We start from the raw sequence: 13236 nt of genomic DNA, 5'->3' as shown, positions 1-13236 counted from the left end.
ATAAACAACTGCAAAAAAAAAAAAATCACAACAGTGTTTTAAAAACAGATTGTCGGTTCAGTTTGCTTGTGCCTACCTTCCCAGAAAAGTCAGGGGGTGCCCGCCGCTGTAGAAGTAGTTTTGCCACGTCCAGGTTACCATATTTTGATGCCACATGTAAAGGTGTGAACCCTTTCTGTAAATATTTAAATGCAGAATACAGATAAATCAACTAATCCTTGTAAAACATGCTAACCTAAATGAATGTACATTACATTAAACACAATACTAATATGCAATTTATTATTTTTCTTTTATTATTTTCTATCAGCTACCATACTGTCAGGTGGACAACTGCCCTGGGCCCTGTGACAAGATGGTCATACTAAAAATGTTTTGAGATAGATGAGTGTATAGAGGCTGGGCCCAGTGAATTGAAAGCATAGCTCTGGCTGTCAAACGGTTCTGCTTGCTCTTTACTAGATGATTCAGATGTAGTTTTTGGTAGTCAACAGAGAGACAGTGAGTCCTTATACAGAGGAATCTGAACATAGTACTGTCTGGTTAATGTGTACTAACTGTAGGTTAACACAGTTTAATGACAGTAACAATAACTGCAGTATGTTAATAACTGTCTACATTTATAGTTAATTATAGTTATAATAGTTAATAGTCCTTGAAACTATGGTTTGGAAACCTTGGCAAATTTAAAATAGTTGCACATCTCTATTAAGAGCAACTGGCAAGGTAATAGTGCTTAATCAAGTCGTTGATTAATCTGCAATAATAACAGAAAATATTACAAATATTTTTTTCAGTATTACCATTACAGCACTGATTTGTAACTTTACTTACTAAAAAACATTCTAATGTCTTTCTGAAATAGCTCTTAAGAGTGCTCTCTGCGCACGAGGTTACGAACGCTCGCCGCTATTCTACGTGCGTTTCCCAAAGTCGTGGCCTAATGGTTAGAGAGTCGGACTCCTAACCCAAAGGTTGCGAGTTCGAGACTTGTACTGGCAGGGATTGTAGGTGGGGGGAGTGAATGTACATCACTCTCTCCCACTCAATACCACGACTGAGGTGCCCTTGAGCAAGGCACCGAACCCCCAACTGCTCCCCGGGCGCCGCAGCAAAAATGGCTGCCCACTGCTCCAGGTGTGTGTTCACGGTGTGTGTGTTCACTGCTGTGTGTGTGCACTTTGGATGGGTTAAATGCAGAGCACTAATTCCAAGTATGGGTCACCATACTTGGCCACATGTCACGTCACTTTCACTTTTCACTTCACTTTCAAAAATGCACTTAACATGAACACTCAAGAACGCGTTCTACATGCTACTTAAGAGTCGCTGTCCATTTGTCAAGTGCTGAAATATGACCTTATAGAACTGTATCCATGAACCTAATAGTTGTCACCTGATGTGGATCAGAAAAAAAAAACTTTAAAAAAGATGAAATTACTGTTCTTCTGGAGGAGGTTGAGTGAAAAAAAAAGTCATTTTCAGCAGATTTAAAGATTTAAACACCATACAAATAAGGAAAAACAAAATAAAATAAATTAACTGCAACCAGGGGTGTTAAGGGATCAGGGAAGAGGTCCGCAAGAAGTGGCATGACTTTGCAAGCCTGGCAAAAAGGAAGGGCACTGCAGAGGTTGGCAATTAAAAAAAAAAAAAACAGGTGGTTGGACCAATGACTCCCCACTTCTCATACCAGAGGAAGAAAAGGACTTGTCAATACTTCAGATGGCATTTGTGGTGGTATTGACCTCCATGGAGTAGGGATGCCTCAACCTGAGCCTGAGTCAGGTCCTTCATGCTCAGAGAACTATCAGTTTCCCCTGCCATCTCCAAGCACCAACTAACTCCTAGTCCTCCAAATAACCCTCTCAGGCCTCAGCCTCCATCTTCAATTGTCCAGAACGTAGCCACAACACCTCAGCAGTTTGAGAATATATGTGACCCTGGAGCATAAAACCAGTCTTAAGTCACTGGGGTATATTTGTAGATAAAGCAAAACATACATTGTATGGGTCAAAATTATTGATTTTTATTTTATGCCAAAAATCATTAGGATATTAAGTAAAGATCATGTTCTGTGAAGATATTTTGTAAATTTCCTACTGTAAATATACTAAAAACCATTTTTGATTAGCAATATGCATTGCTAAGAACTTCATTTGGACAATGTGGCGAGGGGGGCGTGGGAAGGCAAAAGGCTGCAGTGGGAGACAGGGTTTGGAGACGAGCTGTGATAAGGAGGTCAAGTGAATAATGATTAACACCTGTTTGTAATTCCAGTGATTGGGGGAGAGACTGGACATAAGCGCCCGCAGACCTGGGAGAAGCGGTGATTGAGAGAGAGTTGGAGCAGGGTGCGTTGTGTTGCCGTAGACAAGACTGTGAAGGCAGAGAGCCAAGCAGCACTTATTCTTTGGTTTACTTTTGCTGTGGGGACCAATAAAGAGGTTTTCCCGCCACCCCTGACTTCCTCGTCCTTCTTCCGAACTACGAACTGTATTACAGACAACTTTAAAGGTGATTTTCACAATATTTAGATTTTTTTGCACCCCCAGATTTCAGATTTTCAAATAGTTGTATCTCGGCCAAATGTTGTCATATCCTAACAAACCATACATCAATGGAAAGCTTGATATATAAATCATCTCTAATTTACCCTTATGACTGGTTTTGTGGTCCAGGGTCACATATGTGGTTGTAGTCAGGACTGCAACTGCAGCTGGAGAGATCTCTTGAAAGACTTTAGGCAATGTCTTAAGGAGGCTAATAAGACAACAACAATTTTCAACAGAAGCTCATTGACTCAAATAAATACAACCATGTTGATTCAATGTTTTTGATGTCCATGTGTTTGTTGAACTACCCAAGGCCTATAAGCCACAAATGAAATAAGAATTCTTACGAGTTCTTCCAAGCATTTCTGGAGTGAACGATTAATGGTTGATGGTTATTTTCAAACATAAACATGTAAGTTTAGACATTATTCATATATAAAGTGTATATATTAAGGGTGATAAGAGCACAAATATTTGTACTTCATCTAGCCAATACATTTCTACAGGTACAGACAAAAAAGTTTATTGCAGACATGTTTTATCAGCACTGTTCGATGTATACATATTTATGTGTATTTTTATTTTTTCCTTTTTAATTATTTCATTTTTAAATTAATTTAAACAATAAAAGAGTAATAAAGAGAAGTACAATCAAAACCTTATATTACAATCACATTGCACTTGAGTAAAGTTAAAGGTGCAATCTGCCGGTTGTCCTGCAGGTGACCTCATAACTCTCTCTTCTTACGATGCACTTAGGGCTTTACGATTACTGCAGAGCACTCGTAGTTCTACGATGATTTTCAAGTGAATCTTAAGTTACGATGCTTTTGGGAAACATACCGTTATACTAAGATCAGTCGTACAATTGTTTTTCTTATCTACTTAGGCTTACGATGCTTTTGGGAAACGCAGCACAGGTTTCTTAACTAGCATGCTTATGTGGTGAACCAGCTTCATCAGCTTTGTTTTACTGGATATGTTGATCCACCAGCTATAACAGCACCAAAACAGCACTAACTGGCCTGAACTAACCTGAATCCAGAATGGGAAAACATCTTATGGTCCTAAGTTAACATACACTTGGCAGAATTTGCAAAACATTAATCATTTTAATTAAATTAATTAAATTTTTTAAAATTACTGCCACGAACGAATCCACAAGGAAATAATCTTCTGCATATTTGACACCTTTTCAACAGTGACTATATGATTTTGAGATAAATCAATGAATGTTTTTTTTTTACACTTTGGACAAGTTAAGTGACTCAACTATTACAATTGGTGCAATCATTCATTTATGCTGAAGAAGGCAAATCTCTTTAACTGTATGATAGGTGTATGTTGTTCTTATTTCATTTAAAAAAAAAAATTTTTTTCAGTTAGTACTGTTCTTCAAAGGCTACATGTTTCCCAGAAGAAAAAAAACTTTTGCAGATTCTGAAAGGTGTATGTAAACTTATAACCACAATGATACTGGTCTAAACAGGGTTTTTTTTCAACAGAAAGGTAAAATCTGGCTATCACCGACCTTGGTAGCTAAAGAGTGAGAAGCACCAGCCTCCAACAACACTGAAGTAACGTCCAGATGTCCCTCTCGTGCAGCGATATGAAGGGCGGTGTAACCATTAGTGGTTGCTGCATCTGGATGAGCCATGTGTTGTAGCAGGAGCTGGACAATCTCGGTCTTACCCAAACGAGATGCAATGTGAACCGGAGTCTGATCCTCCTGATGGGTGAGAAGAGTGATATTGGTACATATAGGCACATTTTGAGTAAATATTGTGTTAAAGTTTCAAGTTTAATTTTAGCAGTTTGGTGTATGTCTCATTTGTTGTCATTACATTGTATTATATATGGGCTAAATATCTGCATTTTGTCAGCCTTTGGCCACCCTGCTCTCACAGACCCTTAAAAGTGTATAGTAGTTGCTCACTCCTTATGCCAGTGCAATGCAGTTGGAATACCTATTTCCCCTCTAATAAGACAGGAGGATTGCACAATTCTCAATATTAAGTGAACCCTTTCACTGCCGAACCATGCCTTTGTCTTACCCTTGCTCTTGCGTCCACCATGGCTCCATTCCTCAGAAGACAGCGAACAACTTCCATCTGTCCAGCACGGGCAGCCATGTGCAAAGCTGTTTCTCCACGCTGTGACAGAATACAGAGGGAATATTTAATACTCTAGAACAGACATTTCTAACCTTTTTTCTTAGCTGAACCTCCATGGTTTAAATAATTGACTTACAACACAAAGCCTAGGCCTAGCATAGGCATCTTAATTAACCTGCCTCTTAAGATACTTTAAGTCAGCATTAAAAATATGCTTTAATTGAAAAGGCATTTCTAGAATGCTTTGCACCATACTTAAATGTCCTTCAATAGGGGAGAGTGGGGTAAGTTGAGCCAGTGGGTAAGTTGACCCACCCCCTGTATCTTGGCAACTGTACACTTTTACTGTCATGTGACCATGTATTTTGGAACCACCTATCATTTCTGTCAGACTGTGAAAAGGAGAAACACATGGGAGGAGTGAAAGATACCCATTTACGCCCATAAATTGTTTTTGGTTTGTCAAAGTAAAATTTTAGCATGCCAGATGTAATTGCTGTTACATCAAAGCAAATGTATCCAGGTCTACAAATATTTATGATGTACAGTATATAGGTGATTTAGCAACATATAAAACCATGTAAATAATTTAGCTAAATATTAGCCTGAATTGGTAAGCTAGCTAGTTTTGTTTTTCCAAAATATCAGCTATGGGGCAAAGTGAGACAGCATTTTAACTTACCCCACCATAAGGCACTGAAGTTAAGTTAAATCTCTTGCTATTTTATTGTGATATTACGCAACTGGTTTAGTAAACTATAAACTATATGAACTATTATTATATTATTCAAACCAAAAATTATTCAGACACCTTCAACATTTCACACATTATCACAGTTTATTCACTATAGTTTAGAAAATGGTAATAAAATATGAGAAGAAGAAGATATATATATATTTATATTTGTTTGTTTGTAGTTTATTTGATAGGGACATTGTACAAGTGCACCAAATCCTTCTGCAACTATGGTGTTCAACATATTGTTTCAGAAATGCAAACAATTAAAGATTGAAATTTAAACTTCATTTGGTTGTTTTAATGTTGTTTAAGTTAGCTTTAAAAAAAAAAGAAAAAAAAGAAATATGACTGTACATGTACATTCACTCCCCCCACCTACAATCCCTGCCAGTACAAGTCTCGAACTCGCAACCTTTGGGTTAGGAGTCCGACTCTCTAACCATTAGGCCACGACTTTGGGAAACGCACGTAGAATAGCGGCGAGCGTTCATAACCTCGTGCGCAGAGAGCACTCTTAAGAGCTATTTCAGAAAGACATTAGAATGTTTTTTAGTAAGTAAAGTTACAAATCAGTGCTGTAATGGTAATACTGAAAAGGTTTGTAGAAGGAAATTTGATTATTAAATAAGTTTTTAAAAGAGGTAAATTATCTTTAAAATTGCACATGGGTTTGAATCAGATTCAGTCAGATGGTCAGTTTACACCCAGATGGTGCATCTTACCCACTGACTCGGGTTAACTTACTCCTAACCAGGGTCAAATTGAGCCACAGGAACACTTTTTTTTACAAGAAGCTATATTTATAGAACCCTTTGTCATAGATACATTCTGATAATTTAAAATGATAGGAAACATCTTGAAATTACTTTAGATACTTTCATTATACTTTTGCCTCATTTTCCCTTATCGTGAGGACCACATAAGTTAAAAAAACAGCTCATCTTACCACACTCTCCACTATACTGATGGATATTAATAAAAAATATTTTTTTATGCATAGTTTCATTTAGCAAAATGTGAGTCATGCTGTACCTGTGCCTATGTAGAACATTCCACATTGACCACTTTTAAGATTCCATGATGGAAGACAGACAGCTCACTGTTTACTCACTATGTTGCTAACATCAGGGGAAGCTCCATTCTGCAGTAGTAAAAGAACAATGTTGAGGTGACCCATGAAGGCTGCCACATGGATTGGTGTGAGACCAGACTAGAGAGAGAGAGAGATGACAACAACAACAGCCTGATTATCTAAATCAAATAAATTAACACACTTAATCTACAAACTGTTTCTACCAAATAAGCACATATTTTTATTACATTAATTATACAGTATATAGTTGTATTGTGATTATACTGATATGTAGTATAGATCAATAAAATGAACAGACCCAAACCAGATCTATCATGTTTTTCTATGCTGATTGTGCAGGGGGAAAAATCAGAATGTGGTAAAATATGTTGAACAAAGCTGAAACAAAACTTTTATTACTAACTTTATTAAATTAGTCAGAATATTTAATAAAAATTAAAATAAAATAAGCATGCAAGACTGGAGGATTAGCAAAACTTTGCATTTGAATTCTGTTGGAACCATCTCGGTTATACTATATACCCTTGTTCCCTGAGTAGGGATGAGAAGCTGCATCAGTAGCTGACACTATGGGAACATTTGGTCAGGCATAAAACAGTGATTTTGTCCAAATTTGACATGATGCATGACGACATTGTGGGGGTTGCCCTCTTTTTCCTCATCAACAGGTCAGAGATGATTTTCTTAAACCAAAGGCCGGGAAGACTTAACAGTCAGGTCAATGCCCAATGCATGGTTGCTGGTATGCCATCAGGTGAGGACATACACCCCAGCCTTTCGGAGGGGGAGGGCAGACAATTTCACAACTTTTCTGCTCCTCTTTATGACACTGGAGAAAACCACAAGAACGACCTAGCAAACTCTCGAGCCTCTAAGGGAATGAACTGCTTGAAAGTAACTGAGTGCTGCTTTGCCATGTGGAATTTTTTGAAGACAGCACTCAACACATTGCAAAAAAGCACAGAGATGCCGGACAGGGGTGTTGAGCAGAAAGGTATTTTCCTTCTCTCTAATCTCTGTGAGATTGAACTACAAGATGCCTCTTTGTCGCAATCAAACCTGCCATGGAGAGACTGATTGTACAAATCATATGATTTGTGACTCGAAGCACCAGATCAGCTGCACACCGGAGCTGTTTGACCGCCTCAGGGGTCGGACCAGCCCCTTTGACCATATCCTTAAGGACGTCCGCTTAGTATGCCTGTAGCCATATAGGACTTGCCAATCAGGACAAACATTGTCTTACAAGGATTAGATGGAAAGGCAGGTTTTGTTTTCCAAGATTGGACCAACGATGGTGAGATATATGCCACCAGCATCTCTTCAAACTTTGAAATATCCATTTACCCTTGCTCCACTAAACCCATGATGGTGGTAAATTCAGAAGTAGCCGGATTAGTGATACAATCACTTCGAAGATCTTGATAAATCATTATGGAAATCTAGAAAGTGGATGCAAATTACAACCAGGCAGAAATCACTTATCCAACTTAGACTACTCTTCCTGCTGGTCAGTATTTAGCCAGTTCAGCTCTAGCCAGTTCAAAGCACATGAAACCACCTCAGTAAGCTCTTTAAAGGCAAAAGAAGTCAACCTCAGAAACAAAAGAAAGTAAAGCCGAGAGTGAAGCACTTTAACTCGAAAATTGTCACAGTGCACAAATTCAGAATTGCCACTGACGTGCCATTTGAGTGAACCTATAAAAGGGAGCTGCAGGAACCTATTTTTGAGAAATTCTGCATGAATAACTGAATAAATCACTGCAACTTTATAATGTACAGTATATATATATATATATATATATATATATATATATATATATATACTCAAGTGAGACGAAATACCTCCGTGCTGCTCTTATGGGAGTGTAAGTCTCTGTGCTCATACCTCAGTGATAGCTTGAATGAATGCTCCGTATTTGATCAAGAGCTCCATCACTTTGACTCTGTTTTTCTTACAGGCAATGTGCAGAGGAGTGAAACCATTCTAAAAAGAAACAACCAGCAAGAAGAAGGTGTAAGATTATAAAAAAACTTTATAGCGCAAACAAGACTCACAATAAGAAGAATGCATGTACCAATGCTCGAGCATTCGGGTTGGCTCTCATGTCTAGTAGAAGTTTGGTAACTCTGTAGTGACCACAGTGAGCAGCAACATGGAGGGCTGTCAGGTAGTCCAGTGTGACATCATCAACAGGTGCCTTGTGCTGCAGCAGGTGTTTGACACACTCCAAATGGTCACCTTGCGCTGCCATGTGGAGTGGAGATAAACCATTCTAGACACAACAAGGGTAAATTAAAAAAGAAAGAAAGGAAAAAAAACATAGATGCATCACATATTAGTTTGTATGTGTAATATTTCTGAATGTTTTGATAACCTAAATAAAGCATTTTTAAACTTTGAAACTTTAGGAGAGATAAAAGAAAACAGTTTTTGGTAGGGGATGAGTTACAATGTAAAATAATGCATTACATTATTGAATTACTCTTTTTCAAAGTAACTAACAAGATTTTGCAGCATTCAGAATTGAATTGACAATTCCTGAAATGAATAAAAACGAAACAAATTTGATATGCCTATTGAAATTGGCATTTATTTCTTTTATGTTACTGTGTTGAATTTTTTTCGAAACTGCTGTTTCTCTGAATTTCCCTTTGTGTTAATTATTGTGCTAATTATTTTAAGGAAGTTCCCTTTCAGTCGGTCACTCTCGACGTCACGTCGGATGACCGACGAAATTGGGATCTCGCTTAGAGAGACCAATCTACTTTGAGTGTAAACTAAATGAGCCAATGCACATTGGCTTGCGATTATTGCATCCAGCTGCCGCTGATCACAGCGTGAGTATAAGTAGGCAGCAGATGCAGCGCATATTCAGCTTTTCGCTTCGGAGCCGAGCGATCACATCGTTCTGCTCCTGACTACTCTACTGAGAGAAGAAGACTGAAGGAGTTCAGCGCGCTCTTGGAGAGCTCTTCGTGTTGGCGGTACGGCGCTTCAGCGGTGGTGGTTTCCCGTGTCGAGTGGGTTGCACACATCAGGCTGCACTACCCCCTGTTTGTGTTGCAGATGATCATCTCCCCTGTGTGCCTCAGCACGCTGGAATAGCTTTTTCCCCCTAAAAGAGCAATTTCGGGTGCGTCTTTTTAAAGACGACGTTGCGTGGCAAACTTGACGTTACGTCTTTGTAAAGACGATGTGGGTCTTGCTATAGACAACGTTTCTGGATGCGGTCGTTACCTGGCGCTGGGTGATGGTCACGACGAAATTGGGATGCTGAGATGCTGCCTCACGTGCCTGGGCATGTAGAACGCTGAGGTGGTGTTTGTGGATGAGTCATCTTCTCATTGCGGGAAGATGATCATCTCGGAGTCACGGGCCAAGCTCCGTTTCCTCAAGGGGCGGAGTCCGTAGAAGGGAGGTCACTGGGGAAGCATGACCTGGTCGTCAGGTTCCTTAAGGGGGCGAGAAGGCTAAATCCTCCACGGCCCCCCTCTATACCCTCTTGGGACCTGACTCTAGTGCTCACAGCACTACAGCAGGCCCCATTTGAGCTTTTGCAGACGGCCGAGCTGAAATTTCTTTCGATGAAGACTTCTGCTGGCATTGGCCTCCATCAACAGGGTAGGGGACCTGCACGCATGTTCGGTCAACGATTCGTGCCTAGAGTTCGGGCCGGCTGACTCCCAGGTAACCCTGAGGCCCCGGCCCGGCTATGTACCCAATGTTCCCGCTACTCCCTTCAGGGATTAGGTGGGGAACCTCCAAGCGCTGCCCTCGGAGGAGGCAGACCCAGCCTAGCTTTGCTCTGTCCTGTCCGAGCCTTAAGGTGATACGTAGACCAGACGCAAAGCTTCAGGACCTCAGACCAGCAGGTGGCTTCCACAGGACACTGGAAGGGGCAGTAGCTGTGGCCTTTTGCTAGGATCCCAATTTCGTCGGTCATCCGACGTGACGTCGAGAGTGACCGACTGAAAGGGAACTGTAAGCAGTGCAACTCCTAATGGTGTATAGACACTGCATGCAAGTATGATGGTGGGGCAATCACTTGTCCACAGCAAAAAAATACCACTTTACCATTTAGGAAGCAGGTATTGTACTATTGTTCTGGAGGAGAGATTGCCTCAACCAGGTGACATAAGAAATAGTTATTAATAAACGTTAACAGTAGCATGATAACGTCTCGGTTACGTATGGTAACCCTCATTCCCTGTAAGAGGGAACGCAGACGTCACGTCCCGTCGCCATAGCTCCTGTACCACTGCTGAGCGGCCGGGTCACCGGCTCGGCTCCTCAGCCTACTTATACTCACGCTGTGATCAGAGGCAGCTGGATGCAATAATTGCATGCCAATGTGCATTGGCTCGTTTAGTTTACACTCGAAGTAGATTGGTCTTTCTAAGCGAGATCCCAATTTCGTCGGTCATCCGACGTGACGTCTCCGTTCCCTCCTTCAGGGAGCGAGGGTTACCATACGTAACCAAGACGTTATCATGCTACTGTTAACTTTTACTAATAACTTTTTCTTATGTCACCTGGTTGAAGCAATCTCTCCTCCAGAGCAATAGTACAATATGCTTCCTAAATACAAAGTGGTATTTTTTTGCTGTGGACAAGTGATTGCCCCACCATCATACTTGCATGCAGTGTCTATACACCATTAGATGTTGCACTGCTTACAGTGTTGACAGCTTTGGTGATTATAATAGTAGTTATATTACATGTCTTTGTATATGTTGCACTGTATACAAAGTGTCATGTTATGGGAAGGGAGAGATTTTCAAAGCTAAAACAGACATTACTTAGTAATTCAGGTATTAGGGTGTAATTTCAAACAGTAACTTAAAACTTTACCCTTTACCTCCAACAACACATTACACTTAATTTGCAGAATTTATTTTTTTAATATAAAAACAAAAACATGTTATATTATAAAAGTCCTCATTTCGATAGCTACCTTGGTTCTGGCCAGCATAGGGGCTCTTCTCTCCAATAAGAGCTCCACTGCTGTGTCATGCCCACTTCTTGCTGCACAGTGTAAAGGTGTGAGGCCATCCTGCAACACAGACACTCTCACCTTAAGGTCTCATCAGTAATTTCATAAAGCACTTTGGAATTTGAAACACCTCACAAATGTGATCCTGGACCACAAAACCAGTCTTAAGTCGCTGGGGTACATTTGTAGCAATAGCCAAAAATAAATTTTATGGGTCAACATTATCGATTTTTCTTTTACGCCAAAAATCATTAGGATATTAAGTAAAGATTATGTTCCATGGAGATATTTTGTAAATTTCCTACCGTAAATATATAAAAAATTATTATCATTAGTAATATGCATTGCTAAGGACTTCATTTGGACAAATTTAAAGGCGATTTTCTCAATATTTTGATTTTTTTTGCACCCTCAGATTCCAGATATTCAAATAGTTGTATCTCGGCCAAATATGGTCCTATCCTAATAAACCATACATCAATGAAAAGCAGATTTATTCAGCTTGTACAAATGTATAATTCTCAGTTTTAAAAAATTGACCCTTATGACTGGTTTTGTTGTCCAGTGTCACAAATGTGACATTATATACATTCTCCTCAACCCCTACACACTTAACTATAGTTTCTCTCCTGTGTCTTTTATACTCAGTGTTTTCATCATTGCTTATAGCACATAAAAAGCACTGTTGAAGTCAGTAACAACAGAGTGTGTACGATTATAATGATTCATGTAACAGGCTTAGAAGACTTCTGACTGCTTATTGGATCATCTGAGTGCTTATTGGATTGAGACTTTCAATTAATTAAGGTTCCCAGTTCAAGTCCAGGCTGAGCCAGCAGGCCTTTCTGTGTTGATTTTGCATGTTTTCCCTGTGTTGGCATGGGTTTCCTTCAGGTGCTTTGGTTTTCTGTACAATCCAAAGACATGTAGGTCAGGGAACTGGTGACACAAATGTGCCTATAGATTGGGAGTGTGAATGTGTGTTTTGTCTGTGTTAGCCCTGTTATGAACTGGTCATCCAAATACCTGTAGTAGCACAGCAGTGCATACCTGTTTACATTTAATTAAGGTGGACTAGATTAGACTGTAATACAAATAGTTGAGTTTGCCAGGTGCATACATCATTTATGACAGGTTTTCATGAAAGTGTTGGTCAGTTTGTCTGCTTGACAATCCCAGTTTGCACTGCAACAATAAAACTGAAGTGAGATAAACAAACTGAGAAATGCTTCTTTTTAGTTAAAACAGATGTCAAAGTTTTCCTTTGGGGACATAATTTGAAGTTGGAAAAAGGTAATAAATTGCAATATATCGCAGAATATCGCAATATATTTAAAACCGCAATAATATTGCATCGTGACACAAGTATCGTGATAATATCGTATCGTGAGGCCTCTGGTGATTCCCACCCCTAGCAGGTATAAGGTTGATTTTAATCATTTATTTTATATTAGTTATTTATTTTCAATAAGGAAGGTCAACCAGTGTAAAACATGCCAAAACTATGTGCTGATAATTCTGCTGTGGTGCAGACAACAGCAGCCAAAGTAGAGAGAGAGTTTCTTATTTTCAATAGGTCATTTTTACTGTTTATTAAGTAGTCTGATATGAAGTAGATTATGCTTTTAAGAGCAACTTTTACAAAACATAAACATAAATTAGATCTAAGCATAGCATACTTTTTTTCTATTGCTAACTGACATCTGGCTCATATCAGACTCATAAAAATGCTAGTCAT

At 39.4% G+C, this 13236-nt stretch overlaps 1 protein-coding gene across 1 annotated transcript in view; it reads right to left on the bottom strand.

Moving 5' to 3' along the window:
• The window catches only part of LOC107561528 (ankyrin-2-like), a 168761-nt gene that overhangs the window by 57904 nt on the left and 97621 nt on the right, over positions 1 to 13236 (bottom strand). The window contains 7 exon segments of the mRNA XM_016245991.1: positions 77 to 175; positions 4087 to 4284; positions 4610 to 4708; positions 6520 to 6618; positions 8390 to 8488; positions 8580 to 8777; positions 11460 to 11558. Coding sequence (XP_016101477.1) covers positions 77 to 175; positions 4087 to 4284; positions 4610 to 4708; positions 6520 to 6618; positions 8390 to 8488; positions 8580 to 8777; positions 11460 to 11558 — 891 coding nt within the window.

Source organism: Sinocyclocheilus grahami, unplaced genomic scaffold (assembly GCF_001515645.1).
Source record: "Sinocyclocheilus grahami isolate Dianchi unplaced genomic scaffold, SAMN03320097.WGS_v1.1 scaffold777.1, whole genome shotgun sequence".
Lineage (NCBI taxonomy): Eukaryota > Metazoa > Chordata > Actinopteri > Cypriniformes > Cyprinidae > Sinocyclocheilus > Sinocyclocheilus grahami.
Note: the sequence above shows the minus strand (reverse complement) of the source record. Positions and strands in the feature narration are given on the sequence as shown.